Genomic DNA, 11,875 nt, shown 5'->3' on the forward strand with positions numbered 1-11,875 from the left:
ATTCATAAGTCAATGCAGCAACCTATGACTGTATAGTAAGAATATGCAGTTCTTTAAAAATGAAACAAAACATGCAGAATATATGTTTTTTATTTATTTATTGTTGAGAGCAAAAACATACCTGCTGCCCAAAGTAATCAACAAATATGTTACCACCATTTCTGGTTAATATGTACACTATGTGACTTTTCTTTAAATGGTACATGTCCACTTAAATCACATTTTGATTTACATTTCTAACACTGATCAAAGAATATTACATATAAAATTTTGTTCCACAATGTCCAAATATAACCAAATCAATTTATTACAAATTAAAAATGGAAAATCAAATATTTTCTGCACAATTTCATTCAAGAAATATACAAAAAAAAACATATTATGAGAAATAAATAAAACCAACTCTGGAAGAACATAACATGGGAAAATTAATTACATGTCACATGGTGGCCAACCATTAAAACATACAGTCAATGTAGTATTGACTGAACCACAGTCACAGTAACAGACAAGACAGACTGGTCAGGTGTACAGACTTCCAGTAGAGAACAGTGTCATTTTTAAAATTCTTTTTGTCTACAGCTTTAACATGACTTACAAGCAGGAAACAGAACTGTGAACATAAAAGGGAGTGACATCACATTAGCAGCAGCAGTTGCATTACTGGAGTGACAGCCAATCAGTCCGCATAAGCACAGCTGCAGCTGAGCTCAGAACCCAGCAGCAGTGAAGGAACTGTGTGCATTTCCGGAAGCTTCCATCATCTCTGTGACACCCTACACCATAGCCTTGATGCTAGCAAGAAGCATATGGATGAACAGTTCTGAGGCCAGCTACTGTCTGAATATTCTCCCGATGGTTCATCCTCCCTCCAAAAAAGGAATCCACCCCTTTAAAGATAACATATGCCAAAGCGGATTTTCAGACACTAGGTTTATGCTTATATTGTTCTTCTTTATTCTCAATCTTATTTTACAGACTCTTCTGACAGTAAAGCATAATTTAAAAATAAAAAAGTGCACATAGGGTGAAAAAGCCACAAGTCTATCCCGAATAAACTGCGTGATATATTTTACATTTTTCACATTTTCACATTGCTTTTATTTCTTTTTTTTATTACATTTTAATTATACTTCTCTACAGCATTCATCACATACAGTCTTGACAACCTCAATCACATTCCCAGGTGAAATGAGAAGCTAACTAACGGCTGGTTACCATTAGCTGTGCGAACACAGTTTCAACACGACACCAAAAGGACACAGTGGTGCTCTATCAGTGCAGCCAGAAAGTGGGCATAGAGATAATTATTTTTGTTTTTACAAACAGTGTATTACAGCACAGGTGACTACAAAGAACTCTCCACACCCATTTGGTGTCAACTTCCTCTCAGCATTGTGGTCTAATCTTTAATATTAAATTCCAAAGAGCCCAAAAAAAAAACAGTTTTTAAAAAAAGTTTACATCAATATTTGAAAAGATGGGAAAATTACATTAGTTTCACTTAGATTGATCATTTTCTCAGCAAAGGCCTTTATCCAGAAAAACGCACAACTGCACAGGTCATCTGTAAAGCCACTATATTGCTAGAGACAGTGACTTCCTGGTCAGTTACTGCATTTCTGTCAACCAGACCTACAGCAGGAGAACCTCTCCTCTAACCTGTAACATTCTGCTTCTGAGGCCCAGGTTCCAAAACCAGGGACTGATAAAAACACTCTGCAGTCCTTTAGGGCCACAACCTTCCCTGGCCCAAACAGTTGGAGCACTTCGGGGCCACAACAACATTCTTCTTAAGGGCCACCAAAATCATAGGACCGGCTCTGAACACAGGAGAGTACATATCAGGCATATTACATATAAAATAAAATGTATGAAATACTGAAATACATACAAAATATTTTAAAGGGACTTAATCCCCATTTTGTTGAGAACCACCCAGGAACTCCTTTGTGGATTCCCATGGTTTCCGGCATCCCAGTTTGAAAACCCTTGCCCAAGCAACTTGCACCCCATTGCTGACTTTAAATGGACAAATTAAGCATGCATGTGTGGGCATAACAAGGGAATGCCTGCTTCAAGTATGATGCTTCATGGGAAAGAGGAGGTCTATGAATGAGGTGGACATCAACTGAGGGTTTCCGGCTAAGCTACTCACGTTAAGGCTGTTGCGAACACTACGGAATGTTGCTCTTTGGCTTAGCGCTACTGTGACGCCGTTTCTCCAACGACTCATCGCACGCGATTTTGGGCGCTGCGATGTGGGGTCCGACACTTGGCCTGCCGGAGAACATTCTAAAATAACATATTGAGCCCGGACGGAAATTCAAGCACTCGACAAGCAGAATGACTACAAAAAGCACATTTAACGGAGTGAAGAAACCAAAGAACATGAAACTGCAAAAAAATGTACCCTGTTTTCAAGCTGGACATCTTAACGAACCACATCCAGAGTGGTCAAAATCATCACTGCCTCCAAAGACAAAAGAAGTATACATTTAATGGCTGTGCTGACTATGGACTTCACTACCATTTTCAAGAAGTATAAGAAAATTTGAACAAAAAAGTGAACACCACTCTCACTCCAAAACCTGTGATTCTGATATTATGACTGGAGAAGGTGATAGACAACTTTTCAAACATAAAAGACCAGAAAAAGGTGAAGTTAAGATTTTGGACAAAAACAGCAGTTCACTTCCTCCTGCAGGCTGTGCGCTCAAATATTCCAGTGATGCTATTACAACACCGTTTTTTCCTGGTCCATATGGTACATTTTTACATAGTGTATACCTATGTTTATCATATAAATAATATAAAATCAAAAACAGGAGTTCCAAATTAAACTTCCTAAACTAGTAGACTTCACAGTTGTCTAATACTTCTTACACAATCCAGGCCAGGGATGAGTGATATTTCATTTATATACAATAAATTAATTTTTGCGTAATTATAATGCACGTTATGGTTTTAAGGACAGCATGCATACTGGGATATGCTCAGGTGTTCTTGTGTGCAACACAAGTTTTCTTCTCTACCCTGATCTCCCGTTCTAAATTCTTAAATTTGCTTCCAAACATTGCTGTGATTTAACACAAAGTTTTAAGTTTTAATGTGATTATCCTTTTAAATTTGTATGTTTGCCTTTATGTTGTACGGCAGAATGACCCCAATTTCTGTTATGGCACAATTCACAAATATATATTTGTTATAACCAAAGGGTCTAGAAATAATGTGACACATATTCATTCTTCTAGATCTTTCCACCCTTGTTCCAGACCAATTTTAAATAAACACTCAAAAGAGCGGTTATCCTCACTGACTTACTACATTAATAGGCTTCCAATTGCTACATACTGTACATACTATAAATAAGAAAGACTAAATGGCAACTATTCGTTCAATATGCCACACAAATCAAGGTTTTACATCAATCCCTTCCTATAACTTCAATGGTCAAAATAGTCATCTTGCCTTTAGGATTCTTTTGATATATTTATAATGGGCAGTTTGGGTGACCCTAGGGGCCCTTTCTTGGGATAGGTGGACAGTGCAACTCAGTGTGTATTCCAGGCCCACAAAGGGCCCTCATTAAATTATATGAGGTGCAAGGTGTGCTTTGGCAATTCATCTCCCAGGAAAATTCATTCTCTTTGCAATGTTGGCAAATAAACAGTAGGCAAAAAAAACACCCTTGTCTAGAGCACACACTGAATCAAAACACCAATGCAATGTTGTGCAGCCATCTCAACACTCATATTGATATAGTTTAACTCTTACTGTTAAATACTGGTGCATAAATTGAACTTCACATTCGGTTTGGTGCCTGCTTAGGTTCTCATTCGCTTATTTATTTGATAGGCAGGTTTCAGCATGGATGTAAGTGCATCCAGCATATTGCACTAGTTTGCTTAGATGCTCAGTTCCAGTGATTCAACAGAACAATGATTCACGACCAGTTTATTCAATCTGAATGCATAATATGCTGTCCCAAGACAAAATAAAGTACCAGTGCTCTTATTTTCATACAGGAAGCGGACACAGAGGTGTCTCAAAGGTAATCATGTAGCTGGTACTTTGGGGGAGAAACGTTTACAGTATAACCAACAAAAAGGTTTCTGCATCGGATCTGTATGTGAAGCCATGTCCACACATTGCAAGAATCCCATCCATAAACTGCTATAAGCCTTAAATGTATTGCATTGCTGTCAAAATCATTTTTACTTCCTATTTTCTGAGGTCATCAAGCTGCCAGGTCCTTCCAGAAAACATGATTGGTTAAATCTGAGAACTACAATATACCGTATAGGTTTGTGAACCACAGAAAGCATTACACCCACAATCCCTAAACACATTCAGCATTCTACATCAACATACAATTCATTCTACTATTCAATAAATAAACTACATACATTCGTGTAGACCTTATCTTCATATGCACAGAACTTCATTCAGCTGACAAAAATCCCTTCGGAAAGTAGCTTCAGTAGCTTAATAAAGGAAATCCTCAATAAGGTATTTTTGTTATTGCAAACCAAAAAAACATCCCTCCACAATCCAGGCCCGCAAAAGACAACAATGCTGGCTGTTTTGTCTGCATTTGAGCACATGATCCACTGTAGAATACTACACCCGAAATTTGGGGTAAAACTCTATTTTTTCATAGATATGATAGATAGAAGGGTTGCATTTGACCTGGACTGCACACTAACTGAAAGGAAAGCATATAAGGCTGGCATGCATTTTATGCAGGAATGAATCCTCAATGAGATTGTATTCTCATATTCTGCAGCGGTAACTGGACATCAAATTGCAAATAAATAAATAAAAAAGATTTCTGTTACCTGTTACACCCAATCATTAAAGTGGGCCAAAGAAAATCTGTTGATATTATGAACAGAGAAGGTGGATTGCACTCTTATGAAGTCGAATTTCTAAATTCAAGTTTGAAAACCGAGGTATAGCACATCTCCAACTTCCTGCTTTCCACCTCCTTGGAAATGTGGCCCAAAGCACTGCACTGGTAGTCTTTTTCCTCAAAACAAAGAGCACAGCCTTTCAGCGAAACAGACAACACATATAGGACATCACTTCATGTACGATTCACTCCATGAAGCACGTTCAAAGACCCACCCCCAAGAAGATTTTTACATTTTGTTTGGTCAAATTTCCTTCGTGTAACAGGTCAGAAAAAATACGCAGGGATGTCCGAACACATTCGAAAAACATTGGAACATCCGTTCAAAAATGGCCTTGCAGCGGCCGCGAGGGGTTGTGTCCACAAGGGGGCGCAGTCTGAACAGCAGCTCAGGCCGCAAACCTGTCCCCCTCGGACCCCGCCGCGCTGCCCTTGGCTCTCCCGTTGGCATTGCTGGCTGAGCTGGCACTACCTCCGGGCACCCTGCGGGACTGGGACACGGGCCGGCTGTCCTTGGTGAAGGTTTTGCTCTTCCCAGCGGCCGACGAGGCTCTGGCGGCCAGCTCGGGGTTGGCACCAGGTTCGATGATGGTGTTGATCACTGAGGAAGAGCAGAAAGGGGAACCGCTGTGAATGGATCCAGCCGCAACCTTTTTTAATTTAAAACACAAGCCTTCCACCCATGGTGTAAAAAAAAATACTTCTTTGTTTATAGCTAGAAAGGTCCAGGATCTATTTAAAATTTTGAATCTGCTGTAGCAATGCAGCAAAGCAGGAGTCTAAAGCTAGAGGCTAGTGAAGGAGTTCCAGGGGGTTCCAAAATGGAAAAAAAATATTATATTTCCAGATTCCATGAATTACATGCTTTTGATTTTTTTTAGGTAAATACCCGATTTACATAAAATAATTAAAAGCATGTAATTCATGGAATCAGGAAATATAATTTTTTTTTTTCCATTTTGAGAGGAACCCCCTGAACCTGAACCCCCAACACCTAAACTTGATATCAGAAAGTCATTGGAAGGTGGAGGGTCAAAATCTTTCAACATGAACACATACGCTAAAACAAAGTGGCTTACCGTTTGTTTAAACGGGAGAACCTATTTTCCAGGCCTTGGAGTTCTTCTACACGTAATAGATGAGTCACAATACTGTTTTTTTTACTGGATCTCTGTAGCCAACTTTAGGGCCTGGTTGGTAGCATGCTGCGTTTTACATTTACCTTTGGGTGGCAGCAGTAGCCTAGCGCCATGAACACTCAAATCTGGCTCAGAGGCTACGGCCACTGTCTTGTGATTGAGCCGGGTCTCAAGCCGTGACTGTGCGGCAGTACAATGCCCTCTTAAATTATGGCAATTATTGAATTGCAGTGTATGTGTGGCTACTTTGGCTGCTCAAAATTTCATACAAAATTGTTATTAAGTACAATTTCAGGGTCTGTACACATTAGGCTAGCAGGGAAACAGGCTACAACTTTGGTAGCGCTAGTACACACACCTAGGCAGAACTGCAGCTAAAACACATAAAAAAGCTTGGATCCTTTCCTCCAGACCCCATGAGCCACTACTGGCTCAGAGGGCCTTGAGAAAAATATTTGGGAAACCTTTAAATAATGAAATACCCTTCAGGAATTAAGATGTTTCTAGACATCATGAAGAGATGAACTATAAATAATTGGTGCACTGACCTTCAAGTTGTTTCTGAACTCTTCTTAGCTCCTTCAGGATGGAGGAGATTTCCTGAAAGTAAAAAGACATTGTTCACATTAGGAATTCTCACTGACATTCAGCTGTGGAGGCATCACAGTGATTCAAAATGGTTGCCTGAGGAATTATGGACCAACCTTGTTTGACGTTTTGAGTATGGGAACTTCGTTCTCCGCATTGATCTTGGCTTCAATCTCCTCCCAGACTTCAGTCTTGTTATGGAAAAGCGACCTGGAAGGAGGAGTGCACAGTTTACTATGTGGTGACATACCAGTAACATCATCACAGGCAATAGCAAGTTTCAGAGAAATTAATGGGAAAATATTATTTTTGGAACCAAAACTTCAGAAGGTATCAATTGTAAATTTAATAACAGAATATGGTTGTTTCAGTTCTGCTCTGTTTGTCATGAAAAGAAACTCAACAGGTCTCTGACTTCCACTTTTGCATGATCAGGTAAGTCATTGTCCCCACTTGGCTAGTATTAAAGGGATGTTCTCCAAGACAAGAAATACTGGTACATAGTATTTACCACCTTCTGATTACAATTCAACTTTCCATCAAAATCCAACACACATTCCAAAGTTAATTACAGGGACAGTTTGTGACAAAACACAAACATAGTCAAGGCTCACATGTCATGAGTAGTAATATCCAATCAGACAACTTTCCCTGAGCTTGCCCTACTCTAACAGGAGTACCCTTGGTATACAGTATATTGTGTCAGTAAGTGAGATGGAAGGGCAGAGATGGCTCACTTCATTTTCTCAGCCAGTTGCTCAGTGTTTTCCCGGATAGCCTGGGACAGCTGGGAAACGGGATTCAGCATGAGATTGTCCAAAATGACCTAAGGAGAGAAGACAGTCCGGATGACCCTGGAGCCATTATCCACTAGTATTGTGTAGTCAATACTCTAGCATTATTTTGGAAACTTCTAGCACTCAGACTTTGTTCATTTGCATTATTTTAATAAACAATCATAGTGCATGACAAAGTGTGATACTATTATCTGTATTCATTAGATTTTGACATTTTAATTAACTGTTTTGATATGGATGTCTGTCATGTGTATTTATATAAAGAATCTTTGCAATAAATCCCCATATAAGTTACCACGGATGAAAGAGGACAGTTACATGATGACAAAGAACAGCATCAATTTCCATAACAGCAACAGCAGCAAAAACAAGGACAAGAACAACAAGAACAAGAACACGAACATCAACGCGAGTGGCTGAATGACTGAAGACTTGGACCTACAGATGAGATTTCACCGATTAAAGTCTGGGCTGTTGGCTCTGGCTAAAGGGGAAGAACCCCATTTGGGCCCCAAAATAACCAACCAGGAAAAAAGAAAGATATGGAAGGGGTGAATCTTGGATGCCAGATTACACCATTGAGCCCTCCAGAGATGTAGTGGAAACAGTAACATTGAGGGAGGAGGGTGTCCACCTGATGACCCTGATAAAGTAGCTTCCTACTCTAGCTGTAACCCTGATAACATCAACAGGTACTATCCCACCAAGACAATGGCTGAAATCCCAGGGATTGTAACAACAAGCCCTAGTAACTGACATATTTCATTCCGGAGATCTGCAATAACAGGAGACAGTTGGTTTCATCGTTCTACAGGAAAGTGGGAAAGGTCACTCGCCAAGGTCCCGGAAGTATCCAGAGCACAAGCACCTGGCCCACAAGGTATCAACATCAGTGTGAGATAAACCTCTACTCTTAACACAGCTAGCTGTACTGTGCTAAGCTGTGAGGCCTACAGTGTGGACGCAAGAGAGAGTATGGATGTGGGTACTGATACAAGACCATAGAGTACTGGTGATTCCAAATAGAGAAAAAGGGAAAAGTGGTAAAAAACTCCAACAAAAAGACTGATTCTTAAAGAAGGTACAATGGACCAACAGCATATTTTTCTGAAGAACATTTGGACTAGCCTGCTGATATTTGAAGGCCTGTCCCATAGCAAAACCTCCTGCATGAATTTGAGAAAGCGCGGACGGTCGCATGGCGTCCTCTGAAATTTACTTAAAACAGTCGCCATTGTTTTCCGCTAGATGAGCAGTGGCAGAGGGCTGAACTGCTCGACACAGCTGTCATGCCCGACCGTTCCCGGGCCCTGTGGCCAATTACACACTGTCCTGCGGGGCTGCCCCAAGCCAAATTAAAGCAGCATTTTATGAGAAAGATGTTTAATAATGACCTCCTCGTGGTTCCACGATCGGTGATTGATGACCGGATCTCGGTCGTTCATGTTCGTGTCCGGGTCCTTTGCCCCGGCCGAGCCTGGCAGAACTTTCCGGCAGTTCAAGCTGGCCTCAGGAATGCTCTGGACTAACTGTGAGTCAACAGGAACAACACAGTGACCAACCTTGACCAATCAGACCGTGATATACTGCTATGAGGCCATGGAGTCACTGCGCATTAAGCTTTAAAATGCGGAACGTTGTAGAAATGCTGGAAGCATGAGAGCGCAATGCAAGTGGAAGCAATTCCACATACAGTTTGGTGAAAGGTGCAACTGTAGACTTATAGATTGTGGTTTTGAACCGAGTGAGACACTGTCTCTGAGCAAGGCAACACAATCCAACTGCAGCAATAAAAACTATTCAGCTCCTTAAACAACTTAAGGAATAGTGGAAATTCCTTGTTGGCTGTTGGTCTTTAGGTCCACTCTTGGATGAAAGCGTCTACTGGCCATTTTAGGCTTGATGTAGTGAGCCAAACAGTCACATTCAGGGTAACGCTACAGGTCAGGAATACAAGGTTTCTGGATGAAGGAGGACACAGAGCTGCCGTTTAGCCAAGGATGAACAGGACATGCGAAATGGAAATACAAAAGAGCGCAGGAGTGTAATATGCACCTGAGGTGAGGTGATGACTCGCGAGGGCGGGCATGTCCTCTGTTGACATGCAAAGAAAGAAGAATAGCCATGAATATTAAGGGAAGCAACTGAAGAAGAAGCCACCTGCTTTAAAGTTCACAGCATGTTAGAGCTCTTGGTGTATTTTGAAGCAAAGCAAAAAAAAAAAAAAAAAAGATTTTATTAAAAACTTTGCATGCCCACTTTGCCATTCACTGAACTTAGGACTCAGCAACCATCGACCTTCAGGGAACGTCTCAGAGGTGATTAAAGGTGGTTGGTAGGCGGGGGGGTTGGGTGGTTCTGTGGATACCTCACCTCCTCTCGGGTGGACACGTTGGAGGCCGGTGCGTTTGTTGTGGTGCTGGTTGAGGGGTTTGCTCCCGCAGTTGAGCCGCTTGGCGAGTCTCCTTCGCCTGCCACGTCATGGATCTCCCGAGCCAGAATGGCCAGGTCTTTGGCCAGATCCTGACTGAGCCTGGAGCAACGCAATACAAACAAGCACAAACACACACGCACACACAGAACATATTGCATCAGTCCGGTTAGATCTGTTGCCTTAAAGACACTCTCTACAGGAAGGCCAGAAAAAATTTAAATCTGACAAGCGATACAAGACAGCCCCAAGCATCACACAACAGAAGGGAATACTGTCATTCTCATGCCAGGAGCTGATGTGGGAAGCAGTATGAAGACATCAGGATCCATCCATTACAGGGGTTCACAACAAGTGCCAATCCATTTCAGGAATTTGTGCCAACTTCTGCTCTGAATTATTTAGTTAGCTCAATCAATTCTTGTGTTCAAGTATATAGTAGGAGTGAACCAGCGTGGTTTATAGAGCTGTCAGAAAAATAAATCGGTGGGAACAAAAGCCAGCATGCAGACCAAACCACCAGGGCTGGAGTTGTACACACCTGGTTAATTATAACGTCCACAGCTATAGCTGCCATGAGTTACTGTGTGCCTAACAGTTGAATGGGTTCTGGCTGAGCTATGTCAGTGCTGCCACAGAAAAGAGCTATACAGCGCCCTCCACTGGCCACCAGGTACCTTGCAATCTCAGCGCTGTGCGTGGACCAGTGCTGGTAGGGGTCGGCCTCCGGGTCTGGCTCCTCCTCCTCCTCCTCCTGTTCCGTCCGGCGGTGGGCGGGTTTGGGCGGGGCGGGAGCAGGGGCGGCGACGGGCCTCTGGGAGCCTGCCGTATGATTGGCTGCAGAAGCGTGGGGGCGTTTGTGTTTAGCGGAGGCGGAGCTGGCCTCGTACTCCTCCTCCGACGTGGAGGTGTAGTCCGGCCGACGCCGGGAGCCTTTACCCGGACGATTGGGTCGGAGGGAGGTCGGGCCGGGGGGGTTAGAGGTTAAGGGAAGGATGGGGGGGGGGGGCGAGGAGGAAGATGAAGGAGATGGAAGAGAAGGGGACACTGCAGTAACCAATCACCATCAGAAGAGCTCATCAAGTCGTTCTGCACGCTCATTTACTGCCGAAGTCTCGACAGTACGTGAGAGGCCAGAAGCTGTTCATTTCATTCCCAGTTTGCAGTGGGGAGGGTTTAGATTTTTCAATCTTGCAAAACTAATTACCAAAAATCTCAACAGCTGTTCGGGCGCAAATGCTTAAACCACATCCAGCGCTGCTCTCAGAAAAAAATAAACCCTCCATCTACATCGTTTAACCAACTGTTTAATCATACAAAATTGTTTTCAGAATCTGGAAAATCCAATTGTATTTGCAGAACCGCCGCTGCAATGTCCTCCATCCACTAGGGGGAGCCTACAAAATAAACCCTTTATCTGGAGAATGAAATGATTTGTTTTATGGAAAAAAGATGTCAGTGAGGAAAGGTATTCAGCTGGTCCCATGAAGCACATTTCAAATTGACTTTCCTTGCAGAAATCATCCCTAATTCCCCCACAGGGTAATGTGCAGATCCATTTTACAGATGAGGAACGGAAAATAATCAGGGGCATGATGGACGTGTTAATCATGGACAGGAATATCATAGGAAGATGTTAGGGTACCCAGGAGAGTAGTAAAGACACCCACAGTATTTTGTTAATGTTCAAAATTGCATTTGCTTCGGAGCTGTAGTGTACCACACGGAGTTATCACTGCAAGTGATTACTGCGGCTAAAATGTGAAAATTAACCCCTGCCGCAAATTGACAAAATTAGAGCAGGAGCCCCGTTTCCGTGACAACCCAGGTTCCAGAAAGGCCCAGATGCACAAAGCTGATTTGATCACCGGACACATTTTTCTTCCAAGCTCCCGCAGTGATGAAGTGGAAATGATCTCACACAGCGTGTTAGTCCCCTCCCATAGGTTTCCTCACCAAAGAGCAGGCTTAGACCCTCCTATACACATTGCACAGGCTTTGCATT

The 11,875-nt window shown here is 42.3% G+C and overlaps 1 protein-coding gene across 1 annotated transcript in view; it reads right to left on the reverse strand.

Annotated features, from left to right (window-relative positions):
• Positions 1–72: 72 nt before the first annotated feature.
• The window catches only part of LOC135257108 (centrosomal protein of 170 kDa protein B-like), a 37,675-nt gene continuing 25,872 nt past the window's right edge, over positions 73–11,875 (reverse strand). The window contains 7 exon segments of the mRNA XM_064339542.1: positions 73–5,516; positions 6,603–6,654; positions 6,759–6,852; positions 7,380–7,468; positions 9,495–9,533; positions 9,813–9,972; positions 10,548–10,803. Coding sequence (XP_064195612.1) covers positions 5,305–5,516; positions 6,603–6,654; positions 6,759–6,852; positions 7,380–7,468; positions 9,495–9,533; positions 9,813–9,972; positions 10,548–10,803 — 902 coding nt within the window. The 3' untranslated portion in view covers positions 73–5,304.

This window comes from Anguilla rostrata, chromosome 6 (assembly GCF_018555375.3).
Source record: "Anguilla rostrata isolate EN2019 chromosome 6, ASM1855537v3, whole genome shotgun sequence".
NCBI classification, from domain to species: Eukaryota; Metazoa; Chordata; class Actinopteri; order Anguilliformes; family Anguillidae; genus Anguilla; species Anguilla rostrata.